Source organism: Oncorhynchus clarkii, chromosome 6, assembly GCF_045791955.1.
Source record: "Oncorhynchus clarkii lewisi isolate Uvic-CL-2024 chromosome 6, UVic_Ocla_1.0, whole genome shotgun sequence".
NCBI classification, from domain to species: domain Eukaryota; kingdom Metazoa; phylum Chordata; class Actinopteri; order Salmoniformes; family Salmonidae; genus Oncorhynchus; species Oncorhynchus clarkii.
This window is the reverse complement of record NC_092152.1, coordinates 21,036,417-21,050,081: the sequence shown is the minus strand read 5'-3', so window position 1 is coordinate 21,050,081 and position 13,665 is coordinate 21,036,417. Positions and strand designations below refer to the sequence as shown.

Sequence of the window (13,665 nt, the reverse complement as noted above, 5' to 3'; positions counted from 1 at the left end):
ATTTGCATATTTCCGTTAGGGAACGCCTTCCCTGTGAAACGAACGAAACTACGTCCTGGGAACAGCTGCACTTTTATTTTGAAAAAAACAAACCGGAAATTGCAATTAATTGCTTGCGTGCGCGTCAACTGATTATATGAAAACACAAGACCAGATTTCACAATCCGCTGGTCGGTCGGTCGGTCAGTTGACAACATTGAAACGGATATATTGCTTTAAAAATTGTAATATAATTATGATTTTCGTTCTTTCCTGATCATTGTCGATTTGAATTAGGTGGTTATAGTCTCACGTGCGGTGGTAGTTTTCCCTTCGCTTATAATTTTTTGCACAGGTTTGCTAAATTATCTGTCGCTGGCTCTGCATGTCCAACATTCATGGTTGTCAATGTGAACAGGACAAACCATGATTGAAAGCCAAAATGAGTCAAGACGATTGCTTGATACAGAAGATGGAGAAGACACAAGAGTGAGGTCGGAACAGGACGCATATCTTGAGTAAGTTTGTTATTGATTGTTAGAAACTTTCCTTGCAGACATGTTTTCACCCAATATGGTTGGTGGCCCTATACCACAACATGTGGTTCTTTACTAAAAACATGGTCTCGTGTTGTTGCGATTAAGTCTTTATATGTAATGTTATTGTTACAATAGATACTGATTTGTAACCCCACCTGTTCTTTCTTTCAACAGCAAGGTTAAGAATGGAAAGCTGTTCCTGGCCACTCTCGCAGCTGTCCTTGGTCCCTTGAGTTTGGGGTTTGTATTGGGGTACAGTTCCCCTGCCATCCCTGAACTAAGCACAATCACTGACCCAAGATTACGACTAGACGATGACGAGGCTTCGTGGTTTGGGGTAAGATAAATTCTGGGCCCCACAACAAGAATGTTTTTTTCCCCCCTCTCATAACCCCACTAGGATATGCTTTGAATCCTTGTCATGCTATAGCAAGGACCCAGAGTTTTTCTTGGTCAGGCCATGCCACTCTTGGGGGGGGTGACTTAGGGCCCTAATCATTCCTGAGTGGATGAAAGTGGACATTAGCCACTATTTGACTGTTTTTCTTTTGTAGTCTATCGTGACGATAGGAGCTGCTATAGGAGGTCTACTCGGCGGTTGGATGGTGGACAAGATCGGGAGGAAGCTGAGTCTTATGTTCTGCTCTCTACCTTATATCTTTGGTTTTACTATCGTCATTGCTGCTCAGAATGTCTGGATGCTGTATCTTGGGAGGGTACTCACAGGACTGGCAAGTGGGGTGACGTCACTCGTGGTGCCAGTAAGTACTATGGAATGTCTACTCTTATGCTATCAGTTTAAGGTCAGGGGGAGTTACAATTGACCATGATAAGTGTACTATGTGAATGCCTGCATTCTAATGATCTTATTTCATCATACATTTCTATTTTACATAGCACCTCAAATGTTGACTTATTTATATTGATATGCCATGCTGCGTACTCTTCCTGTGTGAAAATTGTTTTTCACTTTTCTCTTCCTCTGTGCTCTAGCTGTACATCTCAGAGATTGCCCATGAGCGTGTCCGTGGGACAATGGGCTCCTGTGTTCAACTCATGGTGGTCACAGGAATCATGGGGGCATATATAGCAGGTATGCCACAGTAGGTGTCTGTCTGTCTGTCTGTCTGTTAGCAGTATTTGGATGTTATGACTTTATAGTTTTGAATCTCATGAGAAAGTCTTGAATTTTTTTTTTTATACCGTATCTGGTCAGCGGAGGGGATTTCTGACCATGTCACTAAGGATTTCTCTGTTTTGTACAACTTTGACAGAGGTTACAACAGTAGTCATATGGGTAGAGGTTAATGTTTTAATGATGTGGTGCAAGGTTTTCCAATCCCAATCAGTATTGGCAACCGAACCTTGATAAACACATGTCATGTGATCATCACCAGGAATGATCAAGATTCCACCCTGCTAACTGAGAGCTCTCATTTGTGCCAGCCTCCCAAGCCACCGCTATGCCTAATCAAGTTACTGACATGACATGCTTGTTTCTCAAGATACTTTCCTCAATAGACAGTACTATTGCAGGCGTGGTAGGCTGTTTTGTCTCGTTATTGTCTTATGTTTAGAAGGAATGGTCTTTGGCTGAGAAATGTTGTAAGGCAGAGGCTTTTCATTATCCCATTGTCTGTATATGCTCTTCTAATTATGCATATTTCAATTTAGTGGGGTGATGGATACTAATAATCGACACTATAGATTTTCATTGTTCATCTTCTGGAGTTACATAATATCAACACCACTATGTGGAATCCAGAATGTCAGTGGTTAATTTTCACTGGGAAGGATCCAACTAGGGTCATCCCACTACTGTCCTCTCACATTCCCTACTCTACTAACATCCCAGGGATGTTTCTGGACTGGCGCTGGCTGGCAATCTGCTGCTCCATCCCACCCACCATTATGATGGTGTTCATGTGTTTCATGCCCGAGACCCCCAGGTTCCTGTTGTCTCAGGGTAAACGGAGGGAAGCCGAGGAGGCGGTGCGCTTTCTCAGGGGGCCAGATGCCCCTGCAGAGTGGGAGTGTGCCCGCATTGAGGATGCTTCTGACGACCAGGTGAGTTTGTGTATTCCCTAATAATCATGAGGTATAAGACTTGCTTTGAAGAAGACATTGTGCAATGGCGTAATACAAGGGACAAAGGTATGGATTGTGAAATATTTAGTCACCTCTGTGTTGTACTTAACCAAATCAATAAGAACATGTGGGAAAAATCCAGAACTTTTAGCTGAAAGAACTCTGTCTTTACTTGCATGGTTTTGTCTCTGAGTGAGTATATTCTGGTCAGCCCCACTACTATAGGGAAGCAGAGCAGAGATAAACTTGGCAGAGCTGAGAAACGGTTGTTATCCATTCAGTGGATATAGTGTGAGGAGAATCAGGAACAAAGAAGCATGCTAACACATCTGACTCATGTTAATGGGAATAAGAGGGTGTGATGACTGTGTGCTTTGTGTTAAACCCAGGGAGGTAGTTTGGGGATGGCTGATCTTAAGGACCCTGGAGTATACAAGCCCCTTGGAGTGGGCATCATGTTGATGCTCTTCCAACAGCTCACCGGTATCAACGCCATCATGTTCTATGCTGAGACTATCTTTGAGGAAGCCCATTTTAAGGTAAGAATTGTTAAGTGTTATTTGAGGTATTTTGGCTGCTGGAATGAGCTATTTTATTTTTTAGGATTACAGTTTTAATACATTGATCAAAAATATAAATGCAACAATTTCAAAATTGACTGAGTTACAGTTCATATAAGGAAATCAGTCAATTTAAATGAATTAAAACTGACATTTTCAGCTTCCAGGAATTGTGTACATATTCTTGCGATGTGGGGCTGTGCATTATCATGCTGAAACTTGAGGTGATGGTGGCGGATGAATGGTACAACAATGGGCCTCAGGATCTCGTTATGTTATCTCTGCATTCAAATCTCCATTTGATAAAATGCAATTGTCTTCATTGTCCATAGCTTATGCCTGCCCATACCATAACCCCACCGCCACCATGGGGCATTCTGTTCACAATGTTGACTTCAGCAAACCCCTCACCCACATGATGCCATTTGCCCGGTACAATTGGAACCGGGATTCATCTGTGAAGAGCACACTTCTCCAGCTTGCCAGTGGCCATTGTGACTTTACTTTCATTAATTTGATGACTGATTTATTTAATACACTAACTATGTTTAATTGTTACCCGATTTTAAAATGATCATCTAACAATTAACTGAGAAGGAATTTGGGGCACCACGGAAGATATTAAGAGTTATCATCTCCTTAATTAGTCTATGGTATATCTATTACATCGATAAACAGTAATCTTATTAATTATTACCTCATCATTCTAAACAGTTGTAATCTCATGCATCAGCAAAAACCCCAGCCTATGGGCCTCCTGGGTAACGCAGTGGTTAAGGGCGCTGTACTGCAGTGCCAGCTGTGCTACGAGAGACTCTAGGTTCGCGCCCAGGCTCTGTCGTAACCGGCCGCGACCGGGAGGTCAGTTGGGCGACGCACAATTGGCATAGCGTCGTCTGGGTTAGGGAGGGTTTGGCCGGTAGGGATATCCTTGTCTCATCGCGCACCAGCGACTCCTGTGGCGGGCCGGGCGCAGTGCACGCTAACCAAGGTTGCCAGGTGCACGGTGTTTCCTCTGACACATTGGTGCGGCTGGCTTCCGGGTTGGATGTGCGCTGTGTTAAGAAGCAGTGCGGCTTGGTTGGGTTCACTCTGGAAGATGGCTAGCTAGCCAGCAGTGTCGATGGTTCCCACTGGGTGATGAGACAGTGATTGTCTGGAAGATGAGCTTCTCGCCAACACCTCGAGTCGATACTCAGGGTTCAGGATTCAGACCACTTTACACTCACAGCTGCAACCTGGCAATGTTCTGGTCTCGTCTGGGAGGTGAGGTATTTTAAAACATTTCAAACGTGTAACTCACAGCTCACATTTCCTGGTCTAATTTTAATTTCTGTTGGCATTCTGACCAAAGGGGAAGATTCCGTTAGTTTGATATGCTCTCTGGCTACTTACTTATGCAGTTTATAGGGATTCTCTTAGAAACTCAGCAAAAAAGGAAACGTCCTCGCTGTCAACTGCGTTTATTTTCAGCAAATTTAACATGTGTAAATAGTTGTATGAACATAACAAGATTCAACAACTGAGACATAAACTGAACAAGTTCCACAGACATGTGACTAACAGAAATGGAATTATGTGTCCCTGAACAAAGCGGGGGAGGGGGGGGTCAACCGTAACAGTCAGTTTCTGGTGTGGCCACCAGCGGCATTAAGCACTGCAGTGCCCCGTGTGGTTCTGGGATTTTTGCTCACCGTTCTTGTGATCATTTTGACCCCACGGGGTGAGATCTTGCGTGGAGCCCCAAATCGAGGGAGATTATCAGTGGTCTTGTATGTCTTCCATTTCCTAATAATTGCTCCCACAGTTGATTTCTTCAAACCAAGCTGCTTACCTATTGCAGATTCAGTCTTCCCAGCCTGGTGCAGGTCTACAATTTTGTTTCTGGTGTCCTTTGACAGCTCTTTGGTCTTGGCCATAGTGGAGTTTGGAGTGTGACTGTTTGAGGTTGTGGACAGGTGTCTTTTATACTGATAACAAGTTCAAACAGGTGCCATTTATACAGGTAGCGAGTGGAGGACAGAGGAGCCTCTTAAAGAAGGTCTGTGAGAGCCAGAAATCTTGCTTGTTTGTAGGTGACCAAATACTTATTTTCCACCATAATTTCCAAATAAATTCATAAAAAATCCTACAATGTGATTTTCTGGATTTTTTTTTCTCATTTTGTCTGTCATAGTTGAAGTGTACCTATGATAAATTACAGGCCTCATCTTTTTAAGTGGGAGAACTTGCACAATTGGTGGCTGACTAGATACTTTTTTGCCCCACTGTAGGTCTCTTTTAGTGTCCTATGTTTTCATAACTGTGACCTTAACACTAACAGTTTACAGACTGTAGGCAATTAACGACTGTTCCACAGGTGCATGTTCATTTATGGTTCACTGAACAAGCATGGGAAACGGTGTTTAACCTGTTGAGTGTAGGGGGCAGTATTTTGATGTTTGGATGAAAAACGTACCCAAATGAAACTGCCTATTTCTCAGGCCCAGAATCTAGAATATGCATATTATTGTCAGATTAGGATAGAAAACACTAAAGTTTCCAAAACTGTCAAAATATTGTCTGTGAGTATAACATAACTGATATTGCAGGTGAAAACATGAGGAAAATCCAACAAGGAAGTGCCTAAGAGAAACAAATCTCCCTGTTCCATTGTATGCCTTCGCTCCATTTAAAGGGATATAAACCAGATTCCTTTCCCTATGGTTTCCGCATGGTGTGAACTGTCTTTAGACGTAGTTTCAGGCTTCTATTCTGAGAAATTAGCGAGAAGGATCACATCGCGTCAGTGGATGGCTGGGTGCTAGCAGAGTTTTGCATGCGCAACAGCTTGGAGCAGACATTTTCTCTCTCTCCTATTGAAAAAGCTACGGTCTGGTTGAAATATTATCGATTATTGTAAAAACAACTTGAGGATTGAGTATAAAAAAAACTTGACATGTTTCTACCTACTTTACGGATACTATTTGGAATTTGTCTGCCCCGTCGTGACAGCTCGAGCCTGTGGATTTCTGAACAAAACGCACCAACCAAATGGAGGTATTTTGGATATAAAAATAATCTTTATGGAACAAAGAACATTTATTGTGTAACTGGGAGTCTCGTGAGTGCCAACATCAGAAGATCATCAAAGGTAAGTGATTAATTGTATTGCTTTTCTGACTTTCGTGACCAACTTTGCTGCTAGCTGTTTAATGTTTTGTCTGCTGAGAGAGATGTCCTAACATAAACGCTTGGATAGCTTTTGCTGTAAAGCTTTTTTTAAATCTGACACGCCAGGTGGATTAACATTCCTGCAGTCAGCATGCCAATGGCACGCTCCCTAAATTTGAGACATTTGTGGAATTGTGTTGTGAGAACTGCTAATTTAAGTGGCCTTTTATTGTCCCCACAAAGTGCACCTGTGTAATGGTCATGCAGTTTAATCAGCTTCTTGGTATGCCACACCTGTCAGGTGGATGGATTATTTTGGCAAATGTAGAAATGCTCACTAACAGGGATGTAAACAAATTTGTGCACAACTTGAGATCATCTTTTATTTCAGCTCATGGGACCAACATATGTTGCGTTTTTATATTTTTGTTCAGTGTCGATTTATTGGGTCAATTTGTTTGTTTTTACACATTACTATTCATAAGCTGTAATATGATCTAAATAATATCAATACTATGGATATTGACATGCCAGTTGGGTTAAATGTATTAAATGGTGATTTTGTTTTTCAGAACAGCAATGTTGCTACGGTGGTAGTAGCAGCAATCCAGGTAGTGTTCACTGCAGTAGCAGCATTGGTCATGGACCGCGCTGGAAGAAAACTTCTCCTCATCCTCTCAGGTGCATATGTCTCAAGCGTGTCTGTAATATCAGAACTTAACTTTCCTCCACCATTGACTATAATGCATCAATTGAGTCCTTTTGTGGCAATCCCGCTCAAAATGTAGGGGGCGGAAATAAGGCGCTGTCAAGCTTGACATCAGATTATCTCACCCAAACTGGGCCCCAACTCCCTAAAAATAATTGTTCAATGGCGGACATGCATAAATACGGAGGCCTCCATGCACTTACCACAAATGCCTCGTTTGCTGTATTGTAGATTGCTCTCCATTACACTTATTTTTTTGTATTTTTTTTTTGTATCGGCATTAGCACAGTATATGATCCAAATCTCCAAAGACACCAGCAATTCAAAAAGAAGAAAAAGATTGAGCCATGTCGCGTGCCATAGTTTTAGAACTATGACATCATGTCTGTACTCTGCCATCTTTGTGCTTGTTCACCAATGTGAAAAGAAATGTCAATTTCTCCCTCCCTTTATATATCAAGGAGTTTCTATGTGCCTAAGCACTGCTGCCTTTGGTGTCTACTTCAAGTTGTCCAGTGAAACCCATGGTAACTCCTCAGGACTTTGCCTAGTAGAGAGTCCCCTTGCAGAGAACCCTGCGGTTGGGCTGTCCTGGCTCGCACTGGCCAGCATGGGCTTCTTCATCACAGGTGAGCTCCACACTTAGATTGGGCTCTGTCTAGTCTAGAAAACAGTGACTATTGTTGCCCAGCAAACTATCCTGGCTAAATAAACACATATAAAACAAATTGTTGGCAATGTACAGTGCATTTGGAAAGAATTCGGACCCCTTCCCTTTATCCACATACAGCCTTATTCTAAAATGTATTACTTTTTTTTATACCTCATCAATGTACACAAACTATCCCATAATGACAAAGCGAAAACAGGTTTACATTTTTTTTTGTACATTTATGTAAAAAAAATATATATATTTACATAAGTATTCAGACCCTTTGCAGTGAGACTCGAAATTGAGCTCAGGTACATCCTGTTTCCATTGATTATCCTTCAGATGTTTCTACAACTTGATTTGGTGTCCACCTGTGGTGAATTCAATTGTTTGGATATGATTTGGAAAGGCATACAACTGTCTAAGGTCCCACCGTTGACATGCGTTGCATGTCGGAGCAAAATCCAAGCCATGAGGTTGAAGGAATTGCTGTAGGATTGTGTAGTGGCACAGATCTGGAGGAAGGGTACCAAAACATTTCTACAGAATTGAAGGTACCCAAGAAAACCGTGGCCTGAATCATTCTTAAATGGAAGAAGTTTGGAATCACCAAGACTCTTCTAGAGCGGTCCACCCGGCCAAAATGAGCAATCGGGGGAGAAGGGCCTTGGTCATGGAGGTGACCAAGAACCCGATGGTCAGTCTGACAGAGCTCCAGAGTTCCTCTGTGGAGATGGGAGAACCTTCCAGAAGGACAACCATTTCTGCAACACCTCACCAATCAGGCCTTTATGGTAGAGGTTTCACAGAAGCCGCTCGGGAAAAGGCACATGACGGCCTGCTTGGAGTTTGCCAAAAGGCACCTAAAGGACTCTGACCATGAGAAACAAGCTTCTCTGGTCTGATGAAACAAGCGAACACAGGAGTGGCTTTGGGACAGGTCTCAATGTTCTTGCGTGGCTCAGACTTGAACACGATCAAACATTTCTGGAGAGACCTGAAAATAGCTCTGCAGCTAATAAATAATTCGTTTTTGTATATTCTCATTTATACGTGATATAAATTAAAATCAAGCTCCTTGATTGGATAAAAATGAGCACTTTAACACTTCCCTGTGGTACTTTTATTTTATTTATCCCCATCCAACCTGACAGCGCTTGAGGATCTGCAGAGAAGAATGGGAGAAACTCACCAAATATAGGGGTGACACGCTTGTAGCGTCATACCCAAGAAGACTCGTTGACACTGACGTCTTGCTTCCGGACAAGCTAAACACCTTCTTCGGCCGCTTTGAGGATAACGCAGTGCCACCGACACGGCCTGCTACCAACGACAGTTGGCTCTCCTCTCCTCCTCAACCTCAGGAGGTTGAAATTTGGCTTGGCACCCTCAAACTTTTACAGATGCACAATTGAGAGCATCCTGTCGGGCTGTATCGCCGCCTGGTACGGGAACTGCACCGCCTGCAACCACAGGGCTCTCCAGAGGGTGGTGCGGTCTGCACAACGCATCACCAGGGGCAAACTACCTGCCCTCCAGGACACCTACAGCACCCGATGTCACAGGAGGGCCAAAAAGATCAACGACAACAACCTCCCAAGCCACTGCCTGTTCACCCCGCTATCATTCTGAAGGCGAGGTCACTACTGGTGCATCAATGCTGGGACCGACCAACAGAGAAGTTGTTTCAATCTCAAGGCCATCAGACTTTTAAATAGCCATCACTAGCACATTAGAGGCTAATGCCTTAGACTTAATCACTGGCCACTTTAGTAAACGGCACACCGGTCACTTTAATGTTTACATATTTTGCATTACTCTATGTATATACTGTACAGTCGTGGACCAAAAGTTGAGAGAATGACAAATATTAATTTTCACAAAGTTTGCTACTTCAGTGTCTTTAGATATTTTTGTCAATGTTACTATGGAATAAGTATAATTACAAGCATTTCATACGTGTCAAAGGCTTTTATTGATAATTACATGAAGTTGATGCAAAGTGTCAATATTTGCAGTGTTGACCCTTTTTCAAGACCTCTGCAATCCCTGGCATGCTGTCAATGAACTTCTGGGCTACATCCTGACTGATGGCAGCTCATTCTTGCATAATCAATGCTTGGAGTTTGTCTGAATTTGAGTTTTTGTATGTTCACCCGCCTCTTCAGGATTGACCACAAGTTCTCAATGGGATTAAGGTCTGGAGAGTTTCCTGGCCATGGACCCAAAATGTGGATGTTTTGTTCCCCGAGCCACTTAATTATCACTTTTGCCTCATGGCAAGGTGCTCCATCATGCTGGAAAAGGCATTGTTCATCACCAAGCTGTTCCTGGATGGTTGGGAGAAGTTGCTCTCGGAAGATGTGTTGGTACCATTCTTTATTCATGGCTGTATTCTTAGGCAAAATTGTGAGTGAGCCCACTCCCTTGGCTGAGAAGCAACCCCACACATGAATGGTCTCAGGATGTTTTACTGTTGGCATGACACAGGACTGATGGTAGTGCTCAACTTGTCGTCTTTTTTCCGGATTCCCCAAACAATCGGAAAGGGGATTTATCAGAGAAAATGACTTTACAGCAGTCCAATCCCTTTTGTAGAATATCAGTCTGTCTGTTTTTCCTCGAAGTGGCTTCTTTGCTGCCCTTCTTGACACCAGGCCAGCCTCAGTCTTTGCCTCGCTGTGCGTGCAGATGCACTCACACCTGCCTGCTGCCATTCCTGAGCAAGCTCTGTACTGGTGGTGCCCAGATCCTGCAGCTGAATCAACTTTAGGAGACGGTCCTGGCGCTTGCTGGACTTTCTTGGGCGCCCTGAAGCCTTCACAACAATTGAACCGCTCTCCTTGAAGTTCTTGATGATCCGATAAATGGTTGATTTAGGTGCAATCTTACTGGCAGCAATATCCTTGCCTGTAAAGCTTTTTTTTATGCAAAGCAATGATGACGGCACGTTTCCTTGCAGGTAACCATGATTGACAGAGGAAGAGCAATGATTCCAAGCACCACCCTCCTTTTGAAGCTTCCAGTCTGTTATTCGAACTCAATCAGCATGACAGAGTGATCTCTAGCCTTGTTCTCGTCAACACTCACTCCTGTGTTAATGAGAGAATCACAGACATGTCAGCTGGTCCTTTTGTGGCAGGGCTGAAATGCAGTGGAAATGTTTTTTTGGGATTCAGTTAATTTGCATGGCAAAGAGGGACTTTGCAATTCATCTGATCACTCCATAAAATTCAAGAGTATATGCAAATTGCCATCATACAAACTGAGGCAGCTGACTTTGAAAATTAATATTTGTGTCATTTTCAACTTTTGGCCACGATTCTATTCTACTGTATCTTAGTCTATGCTGCTCTGACATTGCTCGTCCATATATTTATATATTCTTAATTCCATTCCTTTACTTAGATTTGTGTGTATGTTGTGAAATTGTTAGATATTACTGCACTGTCGGCGCTAGAGAAACAAGCATTTCGCTCTGAATGCTTATGTAAATGTGTGATATTTCAGTTTTGCTAAAATGTATAACCTGTGTTTGCATTTATAATTATTGTGGGGTAAAACAATTTTAATACATTTTAGAAAGAGGCTGTAGAGTAACAATCTGGGAAAAGTTGAGGGTTTTGAATACTTTTCGAATGCACTGTAGGAGTGTTTAGTAATGTTTTTAGAGTATAGTGGGTTTAGTCACCTATAAGTTGTTCCATGTCTTTTGGCTATAATATTGAAATGACTATTAACCATAAAATATAAATTAGTATAAGTTCAGATCTGACATTTTGCCGTGATTTCTCATCGGCATAACCTGTTGTCCGTTCAGGTTTTTCTCTTGGTTGGGGTCCCATCCCCTGGCTGGTGATGTCTGAGATCTTTCCTTCACGAGTAAAGGGGTTTGCCAGCTCTGTTTGTGTCCTCACCAACTGGGGCTCTGCCTTCATCATTACCAAGACCTTCCAGGACCTGATGGTGAGCTGGTGCTGATTTGGGGCATCGTGTGTCAGACGGGGGGGATAAAGGGATGTTTTGCAGGCAGAGGGCTTGGCAGGAAGCCATTTTGCAGTTATGGTTTGCATGTTCTTAGCCTAATAGAGACAAATGTCTTACAGATACACACAAATTGCTATGTATATATTTAGATAGTAAACGTGTCGAGCAAGGTAGTTTAGAGCAGTGTCCAAGTCAAGACAAAACACAGTTTACAGGATCAGCTAAGATGTCCGAGGTAATACTGGTAACTGTAAGGATGAATTTGGGAATTGTAATAACAATCCATGATAAATTTATTTCAGGACCTTCTAACCAATGCTGGGACCTTCTGGCTGTTTTCTGGGTGTTGTGCGCTCAACATAGTCTTCACCATCCTCTTCGTCCCGGAGACCAAAGGCAAAACTCTGGAGCAGATCCAGACACAATTCAAAGGGACTCCAGAATAATCAAGCTACAATAGACAAACTTAATGCCAACCCCAAATATAACATCAACGACAGCGTCTCACGATACTTTGTGGTCAATAGTTTTCTGGGTAGTCCTATCCGGATGGTCCTTAGCGATAGATTATCTCATTCTGTGACTTGAAAAGGTATAAATGGTTGTGGCTGACTTGTGCCTATTTGATACGCTCAGACTTAGTGGGCCTTGCATTCTGAGCCATTGGCCTTTTGGGCATCCTGAATGAATGCTGGACCTCTTAAGCCCCCTTTTTAAGGGTACTTTTACCAACAACAAAAAATTGCTGGAGTAGTTTAGCTCATATATCACACTTGAAGATTTACAAAATATATGTGTGCTCCAGAAATATTTGTCAATTCAACTTACAATGCTTGCATTTCATTATGTTGTATGTATTTTTTGGGGTGAAAGTACAAGAACAGTTTACAACATTTTCAAATGTGAGAGAACAATTAAGGCTATGTGCATGTAAGTTAGAATTTGGCCCATATTGATAAGTTGAGACTTTACTGATTTAATGTTCTATTTGTACCATGGGGGTATACATTAAGTGTGCACAAATGTCCTGTTGGTATTATTTGTCATGTTTTTCTTCTGAAATAACTAAATGTTTTTACTGAAACATATTAGAAAGGTGGAGAAAAGTATGTCATTTTGGTAAGAATGGCTGTGACTACACATGAAGTATCAATGCACACTGTAATATAATGTGGGTTATTACCGGTGCCAAAACATTGAAATTAAATGTGCTACAGTAGTGAATGGTCATATCATGTTAATAAAAGACTTGTCTATTTCATCCATACTAGCACTGTACATTTTTTTTAACCATAGACATTCTATTTTCTTATTCTGAATAGTTCTAGGGGTTATGGGGTCTGTTCAGTGGGCACTCAACTGTATGGAAGCCTAGCGGTTAGAGGGTTTCCAGTTTGAAACCCAGGTCTGATGGGAAAATTCTGGCAGGAAGTGAGCTGGCAACCGGAGCTGGTATCAGATCCTTGAGCACAACAACTGCTCCATGGGCGCCCAGTGTGCATCCCCCTCCAACCTGTGTGTCTGTCGGAGGGGTTGGGATAAAAGCAGAAGTCGACTAAGTGTATAATTGAATAAAGTGATTTTAATAAGACTACATGAAATTGCTATTGCAATGACATGAGTGTGTGACTAACCCTTGAGAGACTTTTCTCAAACTTGTGGTGGGTCTTTTGATCACCTACACCTGCAATTATCTGCCTTATTTCCCATCTTACATTTGTATGAACTTGTAAGACCATTTGACTTCTACACTTTTAATGTCATTAACATTTTCTGAGATTATACAGTATGTCTCATGTTTTAAATCCTTTCAACTGAATGGAAATGTCAGCTTCTTTGTTTCCTGGCCTCACATTAGGAATGAGTCTCCATTATGTTAGGCATATTTTATCACCTCTGTTAAAAGACTGTAGATGCATCATTACAATGTGGAAGTTACATTCTGATAAACCTTATCTTTTTTTGTTGGACAATATGATATGTTTCAGTATTCCCATC

At 42.1% G+C, this 13,665-nt stretch overlaps 1 protein-coding gene across 2 annotated transcripts; it reads left to right on the top strand.

Annotated features, from left to right (window-relative positions):
- Positions 1 to 136: 136 nt before the first annotated feature.
- LOC139411953 (solute carrier family 2 member 8) lies at positions 137 to 12,934 on the top strand. Of its 2 annotated transcripts, none has more exons than XM_071158718.1 (10): positions 137 to 497; positions 693 to 855; positions 1,073 to 1,279; positions 1,512 to 1,611; positions 2,374 to 2,585; positions 2,996 to 3,145; positions 6,892 to 7,000; positions 7,490 to 7,657; positions 11,501 to 11,646; positions 11,970 to 12,934. In XM_071158718.1, exons 1-10 carry the CDS (start codon positions 406 to 408, stop codon positions 12,111 to 12,113), a joined length of 1,491 nt encoding a protein of 496 aa, XP_071014819.1. In that variant the 5' UTR covers positions 137 to 405; the 3' UTR covers positions 12,114 to 12,934. The 2 variants fall into 2 exon arrangements, with proteins under 2 accessions (XP_071014819.1, XP_071014820.1); XM_071158719.1 differs by having other exon boundaries at positions 147 to 497; positions 1,208 to 1,279; positions 11,970 to 12,932.
- Positions 12,935 to 13,665: the final 731 nt, after the last annotated feature.

What these genes read in the sequence shown, in the direction of transcription:
- LOC139411953 (XM_071158718.1), top strand. Translation starts at nt 406, where the DNA reads ATGATTGAAAGCCAAAATGAGTCAAGACGATTGCTTGATACAGAAGAT. An exon ending in GAACAGGACGCATATCTTGA is followed by an intron (nt 498 to 692) that starts GTAAGTTTGTTA and finishes TTCTTTCAACAG; the next exon opens with CAAGGTTAAGAATGGAAAGC. An exon ending in CATGGGCTTCTTCATCACAG is followed by an intron (nt 7,658 to 11,500) that starts GTGAGCTCCACA and finishes TTGTCCGTTCAG; the next exon opens with GTTTTTCTCTTGGTTGGGGT.